General features: G+C 42.4%; 1 protein-coding gene across 1 annotated transcript in view; it reads right to left on the reverse strand.

Annotated features, from left to right (window-relative positions):
- LOC119404685 (L-gulonolactone oxidase) overlaps positions 1–14,675 on the reverse strand; it is a 28,218-nt gene extending 13,543 nt beyond the window's left edge. The window contains exons 1-8 of the mRNA XM_037671303.2: positions 14,457–14,675; positions 14,286–14,387; positions 14,070–14,195; positions 7,904–8,001; positions 6,270–6,360; positions 4,206–4,391; positions 2,935–3,042; positions 113–207 (exon numbers count right to left, since the gene is read on the reverse strand). Coding sequence (XP_037527231.1) covers positions 113–207; positions 2,935–3,042; positions 4,206–4,391; positions 6,270–6,360; positions 7,904–8,001; positions 14,070–14,195; positions 14,286–14,387; positions 14,457–14,462 — 812 coding nt within the window. The 5' untranslated portion in view covers positions 14,463–14,675. The remainder of the gene's footprint in view (positions 1–112; positions 208–2,934; positions 3,043–4,205; positions 4,392–6,269; positions 6,361–7,903; positions 8,002–14,069; positions 14,196–14,285; positions 14,388–14,456) is intronic.
- Positions 14,676–14,754: the final 79 nt, after the last annotated feature.

The raw sequence follows: 14,754 nt of genomic DNA on the forward strand, positions 1-14,754 counted from the left end.
GTGTGTGCGAGTTATTTGTAAAATATAGAGCAGTATCTAGGGACACCATGAGATGGAAATGTAAGATTGGCAAGCGATCGAATGATTACAATGCCAGTGCTGTGTCTCTCACCTCAGGTAGAGTAGAAACTCCATGACATAGTATCCGAAGGCATAATCCACAATCCAGTAATAGACAGCCTCAAGAAAAGATGGCTTTGTTATCTCCTGCAAGTTACACCCAAGTTAATGTTGGATAAGATCCACATTAACACATTTCTAATGTGAGACATTTGTTTTTCTAGCAAGCACAGGTTTTCTTAATTACTTGTCATTGTAAAATCACAAATTTCTTTTGCACTGAACCTTTCGCGCTAAAATGCCCTCAGAAGTGATAAAGTTGATATAAAACTATGTTAGCATAACAATCATGAAGTTGATAGCCAATTTAGTAATCAGTAATTATAAATTTCATTAAGTATTTAAGGACATGGTTTCAAAGGACACTAAAGTGAAACATTAGTTTATACACTAAAGTTTATACAGATTAGCTATTCCTTCAAAACTCCATAACCATTGACTTTGCCGTCACAGGATAATTATTACAAGAAGAAATGAAGGTGAACATTTCATTTCCAACTATCAAGCTGAAGCTTCAGCATGTGAACTTCAGTGTGACATCACAAATTTCGAAGTCTTTGTTGTGCATTTTGGCCACACTGGTTCGATGAAATTTTCTTAAACTTGCTATGTTAAAACCTCGGGCCTTTCCGAATACAATGTAAACATCTTTTACTGACAAACAATTATGTATGCCCTTGTATACACTGAAAATCTATGGCTCATTTTCTTTGTTTCAACCAGAGTCCGGCCTGCCTTCGTCAGGAATGAAAGTAGAGCTTGCTTTCAGTCATATTTACACACACTTTCAACAAATTTTAGAGGGGTTCACTTTGGGGGAGAATAATTAAGGGGTTAAGAAAGACGGAATTGTAAATGGTGAGAGAGAGGAAGTGGTTTGGGGTTAAGAGAGACACTAATTTCTGCAATTCATAAGGAAGCACGGCCCAGTGTGGGGAGGGGAGGGAGTAAGGGAGTGAAAGGAAAGGCCACCTTCTTGAGATCAGCAGCCACACTGTGGAGCACCAGGTAAGGGTACCTCTTTCCCCTTTAAAAAAAAAAACGGTGGGTGACCAGAGACACTCACTAAGCTCCAGAGGCGCAATCTTGTAAACGTTCTGTGACAGAACGTTCTATCGCGTTGCACAGGATTGGTCAAGACTCGTCTGAAGGTCAGGTGTGAGAACAGCAACCAGAAAAGGCAGTGCTGTCAATCATTTTGCTGTCTGCTAGGCAAAGAACGGGTAGAGAACGGACAGACACACCATTCTGTCCAATGAAAGAGATATGAAACGGCCTCTGGACATTTTGGACTGGATCGAAACATAAGCACTCGGGCTGGAGTAGTGAATTATCCTGCTTTGTGCCTGGCTTAATCCAATTCTGTGATGACAGTTTGCGAAAATGGCCACCGGCACCACCACCAAACGTCTCGTGAAACTGTTACACCATCTAGCACCCAATCAAGACAGTAACACAAATCAATTGTTAGTGCTCTTCAATTTCAAGCTTTGGAAAACAATGGCCCCAAGTATTGATATTCAGTTATAATAATTCTATATTTCCTCATGTGTTGGACACATTTGTTAATTCATTATACGGTCCTCCAGCAGACGATCAAAATGTGACGCATTGTTCTGGGGTGCTTGCCCTTCTGCTTGGCTGTTGGCTGTTTACTCGCTCTTGTTCTCACGTGACGGTACGTTCCCTTCTATCACAGAACGTGTACAAAATTGCACCCCAGGTCGGGATACCTTTCTGCCCCAGTGTGACCAAGCACCCGCTCATTTATCTAAAAGGGAAGAGAGGCACCGTAGTGCGTGAATTTCACACCCTCGTAAAATGAAGCTTTACAGTGAGCCATTAGAGGGATAAGTGTGGCAAGTTGGGTGCATCGATAAAGTTGAGCGGCGACTGCTAAACACTACTAAAAAATGACGTGGACGCAGAACAAAGATTTTTTTCTTTATCCTTGTCTGGAGCAGTGTTTTACAGTAACCACTGAATCATTAAACAATTTACTCAGAAACGTTTACTCAAAAACGCTTAAAGCACTGTACTACGCATTCATACACAGCCATTGCATTACATCATGGCGCAATTCATAATCCGAGCACATTTGGCCGTTGAGGGTACTGCAAAAGCGAGCAATGTGACTTTCGCTTCACGTCAAACGCCATCACGTCCTATTTTTTTCCAGCTTCACATACCACCCATCTCCGATCTGTACATTTATAATGGGTGTGTTTTGTTTCTTAAGGTTTTTCACCGCATTCTCATTAGCGACATATTCCCTGCTGTGTAGCTGTTTAATACCAATATAACTAGATTCGCGATCCATGATAATTTCTTGTTACCTAAAGTTCTCACTAATTATGGAAAAATTAGCATTGTTTTTTCATCAATTTCATTACAGAATTCACTATGTTGTGATCTAAACGAAATAATGCACATTCATGTTCTCAAGTGAAAATGTGATTATTCAATGTATATAACTGCTGCGTTCCGTTAATTTTGTGAACTTGTTTTCTATGTATACAAATCGCTAAGTACTAAACTGAACATTTAGTAAGGTCCCTGTTACTAGTAACACTTCAAAAAGGCTCTTGCTATTCCTTGTTCACTGTTTAGCTTTTCCAATGTATTAACATAGGAGGTCCCACCTGCGGTTTGTAACCTTGGGACCCCATCCTGCATATTTATCTGCAATGTATTACCTTTTTGACGTGACTAATAATGATTGATTGACTGAAAAGCCCTTGACATTAAAAATGACAGTGGCAACCTCAATTTTATACGCAGCCCTGCTGGGCAGGGACCAGGATGAGTACTTACGTCTTTTGTGTTTGAGAGATGAAAGCAAACTGTAGAGTCTGTGTGTGGGTACCACAAGCAACGGAAATGGTCTGAACTTTGAAGATGCACATCCAAATTCTCAAGAACCTGAAAGGCACAATACATGAAGAGCTTCAGTGCTGCTCCTACTGCTACCGAGTCCTGCGTAATGTCATACGACTCACATCGACTTATGCTGTAAAAGTGCAGAAAAACATTTCTCAAGATTTTAACTTAATAAACTCTCAGGGAAAAGTTAAAACCATTAAACTTACCTAACGCTCGGAATTCTATAGTATGGGTAAATAAAACAACAATATGATACTGTTCCACTGGACACGTCATTGTGCAAAAAACACAACAAATAAAAAACAGAACCATCACGTTAAAGATACACAATTCCTACAGCTAAGTAGCTATGACAATTTCCTCAAGCTGCATAGAATGACCCATAGCATGTACAGCAAAATTTTGTCAAACTGAAAGATATATGGACTTTATATATTGAAGTTGCATGCTTACATTTCATTACATTATAGCGATAGTATGCTTTGAAACAAACACTAGCTCACAGCTCCGCAAAACTACAAGGATTCTGTAATATAATAATAATAATTTAGTAAAACTTGTTGTTGGGCCAGTTGGTACATGTTCACTGAAATGCAAAAAAGACACGTACCATCATTAGATGCCCTCTTCTGTTCTGTCTTGAATCTTTCCTTGATGGTACGCGTCTTTTTCGTATTTCAGTAAGCATAATAATAATTTCTGGGGTTTTACGTCCCAAAACCATGATATGATTATGAGGGACGCTGTAGTGGAGGTCTCCAGAACTTTTGACCATCTAGGATTCTTCAATGTGCACCTAAATCTAGGCACACGGGCCTCTAGTATTCTGCCTCCATCGAAATGCGGCTGCCGCAGCTGCGATTCAATCCCGCGACCTTCGGGTCAGTAGTCGAGCACCATAAATGCTAGACCACCATGGAGGTTTGGCTTCCGTATAAGTAGAACACCAATCCGAAAGCTTACACTTGGAGCCTTCAGGTCAAGTGTTTCGGACCACTCGCACATTAGCACAAAAAAACAAAGAGGCTAGTTGGTATGGCATTACATGAAACAAAGCATCTTGCATGCCCTATTTGTGCAACACATCACAGGCTACACAACACAATTTTGCTTGCCTGGTTTTACAGGGAATACAAGCAAGCGCAAGTGCAAAGCACATTATAGTAGAGTGCTACTTTAATTAAGTTCAGAAACTCACAAACCTCCTGCAAGCGACAAGAGTAGCGCATTTCCAGCAGTCTGAAAGCTGGCACACACTGCACTGTAGCTGTAACGACAATGCCGATGGAGCCCAGGCCACAACAGGCTGCCCGAAAGACATCCTCATTCTCTGACTTCGAGCAGCGGAGCCTCTCGCCACTGCTTGTGATGAGCTCAAGTTCCAGAACCTTTGAATGCAGAAACAGCATTTTATTAGTGCAGCAAACACGCCATCTTTTCTTGACATTTACTCTAGGAGATGTGGGTACTACACTATTAGAAAACTTTATTGCACAGAAAATCTTTGTTTGCAACTTCATACTAATAATTGTTAGGGTTCTACGCCCCCTAACCACGATATGATTATGAGAGACGGCGTAGTGGAGGGCTCCGGATATTTCGACCACCTGGGGTTCTTTAATGTGCACATATAAATCTAAGCCCATGGGCCTCTAGCATTTCACCCCCATTGAAATACAGCCACCGTGGCCAGGATTCGATTCCGTGACCTTCGGGACAGCAGTCAAGCACCATAACCGCTAAACCACTGAGGCATGTGCTTAGTTTGTAACTTCAACTATTGTATTTGAAAGGAGGCTTTAGAAATTCTGTGTTTGTATTGGTTAATTACAGGGGTGTGCGAATATTCGAACTTTCGAATATTTTTCGAATAGTGTTTGCTATTCGAACTATTCGAACCCCCGGAAAATAAATATAACGATGATAAATTGGAGTGCAACGTGCTTGGTCTTGTGTTTTGGGGCACCGACGTGCGAAGCTGCTAGCCACATCCACCAGTGCTCTGAGCCGTCGCTGTGCGACGAGCTTGGCTGGGGGTTCCGCTGCCGATGCGTCAAGTGCCCATCCATGATTCCGAAGAGCCAGCAGGCGATGCAATTCATTGCTTGCGACGAAGCACATTGCAGCTTCTTCGCTTTCGCAAAAGAGTTAGGCCTAGCCACGACTTTGAGCTGTAAGCTCGGTTGCGATGTGCGTGGCCACGGTGCCTGATGTTTCAAAATACGTCATGCTTGATTGCGAGTACAAAGAGTTGTCCAGCGATGATCTTCGTCACGAGGTCCGAAGTGCTGACAAGCAGAAGCTCTAACCGGGAGTCCATGAGTCGGTCCGAGACGCGCGTCTGCGATGTTCGCGACGAGCGCGGCGCACTATCGTAATCTGATGATTGAGGTTCAGCTTGCAGCTGCCAAACTAAAGCGTAATTATATTCTAAGTGATTGACCCGGCTGTGAACACAGAACAAGCGAACGCGTCACTAAGTAGCGCGATTGTCGATAACCGTGACCTCGCGACGTGCAAGCAGCAGATGACGCTCTCCAGGAGCGAGCATCGGACGAATGGTGAGGCGCGCTGGAGCAACATCACATACGCAGCCAATGGGAGACCTCGTAACGAACTTTTAACATTTGCTTTGTGCACTTGTTCCTGAATGGAGGACGTAGCTGAGGCGGGAAATTTTGAAGACAGAGAAATGCTCTTTCCGACGAGCCCAAAATGGCGGCGCCCGGATGCGCCATTGCGGAACTATGTTTTTGGAATGTAATTTAGAATATGCTTAGGAGTCCTCTGCAGCTTTTTCCCGTAATTTCACTTCAAAGTATTCGAGAAATATTCGAGAAATATACGAAAATCATTCGATTCGATTCACACTAAAACATTATTCGAATTTGCTTCGCACTCAAAATTTTGCTATTCGCACAGCTCTAGTTATTTAACCTGGATGAGTGAAAAGAAAAGTTACAGACAACAAAGCAGACAGGTGCATTCACTTTCAAAAAATTATCTTCAGAGAAATGTGCTTGTTGTTAACAGAAAGTACAAGTCCACATTTGTGTTTGCCTTACTTCAAATGTGCTTTCTTACATTAGTATTGTAGTTCAAGCATGCAGTGCAGTCTGATATCAAGATGATTGTATTTCAATGCTAAGAAGACAGCATGTATGAAAGCAAAACACTTTTCAGTTCTAAATTGCTATCAGTGAGTACGAAGTAAGCCTATGAGGTATACAACATAGAAGCGTACAGTACAGGCCATTTTCTCCTACCTGTGTTGAAAATATGCCATGGTGCGCACCAGACCCATGAACACCAGTAGCAATGGCCCCGCCAACAGTTATGTCGGAAACAGCGCCAAGACTGGAAAGAGTTGCAGATACTATCACTACAGTATTTAGTTAAAGAACATCTTCAATCACATTCTATTAGTTGGGACCAAGTTGCTTATAAATTGTGCTGGATGCCTCACCACACACTTCACTAAAGATGTTACTGCAGTAACAATTTTGGGTCTAATGCGCAAGTTCAGATTCGATCTCTGATGCCCTGCTCATCCCAGATATGGGCGTATACCAAAACAGGATCATAGTTCCGTCTCACGAATGCCAGTGGCTGAATATACCTTAGGTATCGCAAACATCATAAACTATCCAGTGCCCCTAAAAAAATACCAGCTGAAATTCCTCTAATGGTAACTATCAAAACTGGCAGAGACGAAGAAGACGAAGACAATTTTTTGTCTTCATCTTCTTTCTTGTGTTCGTCAGTTTTCTGTGCTAATATGTCTCAGCCAGTTATGCACGACCAATTAGCCCAACAATCAATTCTTTTAGGCACAGAGTATAATAATTCTAGCTAACTAACCCATGATTTAATAGAAACTGTCGTTCTTTTGACAACCCATCAAGTTTAATTAAAACAACACAGTGTGTACACCATAGCACAGCAGCCAATAGACTAAAGGAGTCAATGATCATGTTTTTCTATCCCTCCGACTCCAAGTGCAGCACCTCCTCATGCCACACTGACATCCCAACACCCGTGTTCTTGCACCTCGACATCACACATTAAAGAGGAAGGAGGGCTGGGCAATGTCCTGAGCTTGAATGTGCACACAGTTTACACCACAGCAGAGCAACATGGAGACTGAAGTGAATGTCCAAGCAACCCTGCTAACAGCGAAGCTGTTCTTAGTCGACCGGTCACCGTTGTCGTTACGCAGCTCAGCGAAAGGAATGTGCTGGTGCATATGAGGTGAGAGGAGGCGAGGGAACGAGGCGACTAATGAGAGGCTGCGCTGGGTGCAAGGAGGAGAGGTGCAATGGAGACGAGGAGACCAGCTATGGATATAAGAGCGGGAGTTTATGAGTGCCGCGCCCTTTCCGAAGATGGGCAAGACTTCTTGTACGCCTGAGGAAGAAGCGGCTCAAACAGCTGTGGCTAGTTCAGGTATCCAGGATGCTCTATCGGTGCAAGATCGCATCCTCGATGTTTTGTGGATGATTTTGACGATTCATTTTCCTGTGCGATATCATGGTTTTTGTCATTATCATGATGCAAACTGATACTTTCACTGCATACTAACATAATAAATCATGTACTGTTATACACTTCATCCTTCTTCAGTGTTCTGCATGTAGAACCTAACCTACTCATATGATCAAATCATACATGATGCAAAAACAGCTTCATAATATCTGATAATCATCCCAAACATGTATATTTTACACTGCAATATCAGTCAGACAGTTCTCTTTTCTTTTTTCACTTCACTATAAAAAGGAATTTTATACGATGGTTTTGACTGTATCTGTGCTGTGTGTCTCACGTTTATTTCTGCACACTTTGATGATACCTTTAAATTGTTAGTAGCAACTTGTACAAACACAGACTAAATCAATACCTCATAAGAGCCAGGCCATTCTGAGCAAGCTCCACTTCATTCAGCCTTTTCAATGTGATGCCAGCTTCAGCCTTCACAGTTGCAGTCGCCTTATCCACCTTAAAAAGCACAGTTGTAGGAGTCAGCATGAACAATACCACACTTCTTATTTCATCAAATATTCAACCTCAAAGTTTTAAGTAGCAACGCAATACAGCAAACGTAAGTAAGGACGGTGAATGCAATATCAGGCGCACAATATTTCATGCAGCAGCTGCAACAAGCAAGGCAGACACCGACAACAGTCATCAAGTGCTCTAAGCAAGGGCTGACTTCTGGCCTTGTTGGTACAACATATCTGAAGTGTTTAGCGCAGAATTATCAAGACGGGACAAGAGCGGAGAACACGTACACAGGCGCTATTGTGTGCTCTTGTTTTCCCATTTAATACACTATAATACATTATAAATGCTGGTTTCCATTTAAATGTTTTAGCAAAAAGACAAATGGTATATGTTCATATCTGCTCATGGTAAACTATACGTTTAGGCCTAGCATATAATCATACATATTCAAGGTAGTTGTTCATACATGCAAAATATTAATAATGTGATACAGCTTGACCGCTTGCTTGCACAAAGTAAGCAGTGGTAGCTAACTCTGTAACAGCAGCATTTAGAATCATCCTTTAAAAAAGAAAAGTGAGCTTTTCAGAAAACTGGGTCCAACTCAACCTTCAGAAAACTTGTGTGAGTGGCAGAAATCTGGTATTATCAGATTTTTGCCCGAAAATGAAGGACCATGTTTATAAAGGTAGGTGCATAGTGCGAGAACATGTGAAAGAGAAAAAAAAATTCACAAACGAATACGACACTGCCTAACGCGAATTCTGAGCACAGCTTCGTGTTGGGGCAAGGCCAACTGTGTTCGAAGTCTTGGCTTTCCGCAAGGTACCGACTACGCCATAAATTATAATTTTTGTGAAGTAGGACAGCACCCACTATGCTATTATTCGTCCTTCTGCAGATAAGTGAGGTAGCCGCTACATCTGTGAGGTATCACGTGCGCTTTGTTGATGCTGCATGCAGCTGATGACGATGAAGAATTGTGAGCATTTGGAGTGGGTGGAAAGCCTTAAACCAGACACTCGTTGTGCAAGTAGCATTGTGTGATGACTGGTTATTTTACTCTTCTGCCACGCTATATTACATAGGTTAACACGATTCCTTGCCCGATATGGCGCCTAATAATAATAATTGCTCGGGTTTAACGTCCCAAAACCACCGTATGATCATGAGAAACACCTTAGTGGAGGGCTCTGGAAATTTCGACCACCTGTGGTTCTTTAACGTGCACCTAAATCTACGTACACGGGCCTCAAGCATTTCCACCTCCATCGAAAATGTGGCCGTCGCGGCCGGGATTCGATTCCGTGACCTACGGGTCAGCTGTCAAGCACCTTAACCACTAGACCACTGTGGCGGGTGACATGACACCTCTATAGGGTCTTTTTTCAAATGAGTTTCAAGCACCAGCATGGCTCTGAGGTAGAATACTCGACTGCCACGCAGAGAGCCCGGGTTCAAATTCCGTTCGATCCTTTTACCTTTTTCTCACTTTTTTTTCATTTCTATCGGTTACGCCACCGACGGCGACAATGATGTCGCTCAACACAGAAACGGGCTCCTAAGAGCTGCGCTCTAAAATAAAGAAAGTGGTAGATATGTCAAAGAAAAGAAAAAACGGGATAACACAAAATGTGCGCAACCATGTCACGAGCAACAGAGGCACACATGACAGCATGGCACTCAACATCGAGCAGATAATGGCAATTGAGTCAACGAAAAGTTGGCAGACACCCCTAAGCCTCGCCAGTAATACGTGCCAAGGCACATAACAGAAAACAAAGGCACATTGTGCGATCAGAGCACTTAAAAATAACCCATCATTTATCTTGCATGGTGTTTGTAGACCAATGGTCGCATGATATCTGCTGCCTACCTGTCTTAGGCCTATGTGTGCACCATATTATGTATATATTATAGAAGGGGAATTTTTTTAAGGGGCTTGTTTGTTTATTAGAGAGAACCAAGTGAATCCAACAGATAATTAGGCCAAGGAAAGCATAGGGGACATTAGAGGGTACTGACGCAAAATTTCGTGGCCGAGATAGCCGGCGGGATCGATTTCCGTGAACATGTATATATCATCTGCAAAATATCAACAGCGAATATAGCTTGGAAGGTACTTCAATTGAATTTTGATGTTTGCGTGAACGATCGACACCCTCGCGCTACTGACACCCTCAAAGGTGACCCTTGGTGACCCCTACTTCCCTCACGTGACCACGTTGCAACAAGTTATGATGACGTCATATTTTGCTGCGTTCGCTCCAGCAACCTACTTCTCGGCGGCTGCTCGCGATCCGTGCGGAAGTGCGTCACAGTTCTGTGTGCTGGCGTGATCGAGCGCTCCACCCGCTAGGTGGTGATAGTTGCACCCGGAGGCTTGTCGTTTTTGAAACTGAAACTGACACTGGTCGGTAATGAGGAGCCTGTAATTAATTATCTGTTGCGTGCTGCAGCAAACGATGTGCCATGTTATGACTAACAGGCCTCCAACAACACATTGCAGCAAAAGAAATGTGAGGCCAAAATTTTTGTGTCGTACCCCTTTAACTTTTGAATTTTAATAATTGTTGGGGATTTACATCTCAAAACCACGATATCTGATCGCGGGATTTGATCCTGCGACCTTCAGAATTGTTGTATTTTAACTGTAGTGCACTAATTATTATGTAAATTGAAATGAGTTAAGGTGGACGACAAATCACCCCCTATGAAAGGAATTTGCATTGCAAGAGAACAGATAATTGGGCTAGTTGGTACATACTCATTCAGTGAACAAGGAGCGTGGAAACAGAGAAAGGACGACGAAAAACTATACAACACGAGTGCTCCCTAACAACTGGTTTATTCACACGTCAGAAGGACACATTTATACATAAAAGTGCACACGTCAAAAAGATTATGAGGGCAAGAGCAGCATGTCAGGCGTGTATTCGAGGAACATGTCTATGGATTATCTGTATAGTCAAATTCACAGTCATGTAGTGACAAGGATGGGTGACTTATACAGTCATCTGCATTCCTCGAAATGTGATAAGCTTCAGAAATTTCGCATGTAGTTTGAAGTGCATGCCGGAACAAAATAGTTGTTCTCTCAAACAGCGGTTGACAATGGCAAGAATTGCAGTGTGACGCTAAATGTGAATAAGGGGTACTCTTCAAAGAGCTTCTATGTTCCCATATTCACATTTAGTGTCACACTGCAATGCTTGCCATTGTCAACCACTGTTTGAATGAACAACTAATATTTTGTTCCGGCTGTGTCCTTCTGACGTGTGAATAAACCAGTTGTTAGTGAGCGCTCGTGTTGTGTAGTTCTTCGTCGTTTGTCTGTTTCCCAGCTCCCTGTTCACTGAAGGAATTCGTATATACTGTGTCAAGAAATACTACAGACCTTCCTTTTAAACAAATCATACACAGGATAATATGAATTCCTCCGACAGTTAACGCAAAGTAGTCAACACATGTTCTCAAAAAGCATGATGCCCTTATTCACCACAATTCATAAACTGTGCTTCAGCTAGTTGGCATTGTCCTACTTTCTATGCCTCAGCTGCAAGCATCATGAAGTGACCAGTCTGAGATCAGAACATGGAAGCTGACCAAAAGACCTGATCAGAATACAATGCAACAAGCTACAGCACAGAATAAATATAAAGTTAAGAAACAACCAAATGTTCTTTCACGTGCCAACTCATTTTTCAATCATTTTGCGTTTATTGTGCTCAGTGATGTGATTGACAGTAACCACTTTGGCGCAGCTTCCAGAGCAGCTAAAACCTCACCTTGGAACAGCAAATTAGCATTTTAAAGCAGTTGCCTGTCGCACATTTACAAACATAGCCTTTAAAGACGTTAGGTGGGAGTAGTTTTACCATATTTACCGAATAAATATATGCACACATACATGTATATTTACGCATATTATCCCAAAAGTGAAATTTGCTCACTGCTCCTAGCTTTCCTGCGGACAGCCCTAAATTTCTATATATCCGAGACATCAGGCCACCCGACATTTCCTCGCGATACACTTCTCATTTGATTTGTTATTCAGTGCGCCTTTCCCTGATGCTTCAAGAAATGTAAATTTTCCACTCATTATTTTACTATTGAAAAGAACTAGTATTGCGATCACGTCTGGGTTTTCAATACAACTTAAGTATTCGAGTTACATGGTGAAGTAAATGCTGTTGCACTTTATCGACAGACTCATTAGGCTGCTGGTTAATTGGTGGTTACTAAAATAGAGGGTTTAATAAATAATTGGTATATTGTATGCTGATTCCAATACCACGCTCAACAAAATTTGCAAGGATGAAAGACTTCGCCTTTTATGTCGACAGGTACTTTAACTTGAGCTTTTGCTGAAGTCGAGAAGTAGCACTGATACGCCGGAATAGTGTGCCCACTGTGCTTCCCAGTAAAATCCCACAGACCACAGCAGCGGCTAGAATTGTTGATAAATCCTGACCGTTGTATGGTAATAAAGCTTAAGTGCCCTGCATCAAATCTTTGGGAAGTCAGGACAACCAGCACTGCAATATTTGTGTAAAATAACGTGAAGAGAACTAAACATTCTAGGCACATACACGTACCGCTTACTGTAGTTAATGCAATCAATATTCATATAAAAGACTGGCACCTCACAAAAACTTGTAATTTTACCCATTATTAGATATATTTTGACTCCACTACATTCAGCAAATATTTTTACCTGACTTGACGACGTAATTTCACAGTATAGGATAGTTGGTACTGTTTGGCAGAGTTCCCCCTCCCGGCTAGAAAACATAACATGCAAAATTAAGAGCTGAATTGTGTCTAGACATATAGTATAGTTGCGTATATAACCCCATTTTCTCGGGGCATTTATTTACACTGCAAGCCTGCCACAATACATGGCACCTTCAGCTTCTGCCCTCCTTGGCATCGCTGAGCCAGTACATGAAACTCTCGTACAACCTGCTAGCTGACATGATATTGTATGCCGCGATCTATTTGCACAAAGCGAAAGTTTACGGTAGGGCATGCACTTTGGTGCTGCAGTCGCCATTTACGAGACACTGTGTGCATGTCTTTACAGCTGGGCAAGACTGGTTGTGATGGGCAGAGTTGTAGCACAAATGGTGGTTAGGCATGAATATTATTGTAAGCTCAATCAAGAGCCTGGTGGCAACTGTGAGTTACTTGCTCATTACCATTAGCTCAATCAAATAATCGCTGTTGAGTATTTATTGTCCTTGAGAGAATCTTAAACTACACAGCTCTCACCTGTTGTTTGAATGACCAGTGACATTTACAACAGTAATTTACATATAGATTTTGAGTGCCTACCAGCTTTTCTTTCTATAAAAGACTGCAAAAACGGCGTCTTGGCACAAGCTCGGCACAAATTATGTGATTTTCTGTCGAAATGTAGCAGGTTCCACCTCTTGAGGCAAGTTGGCGCAGCGACCACATCACTGTATGCTAGAGTAAGTCTTTTTGGTAAAGGAAAGTGCAATAGATAAAAAAGAAATGAGACAGATTGGACATGCGCTGCTAACTGTGCATTTATTGGAAAACATTGCCGAAAAATGTGCTGAATTTGTATGTGGAAGCCTTAGCAGAGAAAAAAAGTTAACATATTATGACGTCATGATGCATCCACTTCCTTAATACTCGTTCGTATAAACGAATATTTTAGTACACTATTTAGGGCATTATGACAGTTGCTTCTTTTGCAATTAGAGGTCAAGTCCAGTGATTTTCCACAGTCATTGAGTCTCAATAAGGCTCACTAGGTGGGCTCCCCTGCACAGCCACTATTTCCTCACAACAAAAGACTTGCGAGTCGGTCAGATATTTTAGAACTGAATTTTATTCATTGCTACCAACCGTCCGACCACTCGGTTTCTCTACAGTAACTGGACACATTTTGTATGTCGTAATTGTATGTATATGCAGAGCATGCTGGTTCATGATGAAATTCTTTGGTAAGTATAAAGGTTTTACTCTAAAAACAAGCGTAAGACGGGCACTAGCGGTCGCACCGAAGGTAGTGAGCAAGCATACCTAACCTTCAGGACTTTGTTCAGGTGCAACATGCTGATCATGACTTCCGACGTGCATGCGATGTCCGACGGCGAGAAACCAGCGCCAACCACTCGAACTTTTTTCCCGCGCTGTCGGGCGAAATCCAAGACCTTGCGCACCGGCCACAAAAAGGAAAAAGAGACGACACAGTAAGAAATCCCACAGGTGAGAAATGCGCGCACCACATTCTACGCGCCCACCTCGAGTAGCTCATCCTGACTTTTCGGTTCGAAGAAGTACTCAGGCCTGCAAGTAAACGTCTTGGACCAATTCTCGAACCTGACACCCTTGAGGCTGGCGCACTGAAAATCCCAAAATGCCGCTGTCAACACACCGAGAGAAAACAATCAGATCAGCTCTGATCAACTTACAACCATGCCGAGAGATCGTTCGTGGCTATGAGGTACGGGCTACGACAAAGTTCGATGTTTTCGTCTAATGTTGCAAGGCCAGAGCGCGACGCGGTGGATAAGACATCACGTTTGTAATACGCTTGGACTTCGAGATCTCGCATGCTTCCGCAGTTTGTTTGCAGTCGATAACAAAACTAAAGTGCGTGCATTCGTGCATTGTGCAGTTGCTGATGATGATGACAGTTTTTTACTGACGCCGTCTATAAATGATAAAGTCCAAAGGCATGCGAAATGTATACTAATCAAAATAGCTAGC

The sequence above is a fragment of the Rhipicephalus sanguineus genome, chromosome 9 (genome assembly GCF_013339695.2).
Source record: "Rhipicephalus sanguineus isolate Rsan-2018 chromosome 9, BIME_Rsan_1.4, whole genome shotgun sequence".
Classification (NCBI taxonomy): Eukaryota; Metazoa; Arthropoda; class Arachnida; order Ixodida; family Ixodidae; genus Rhipicephalus; species Rhipicephalus sanguineus.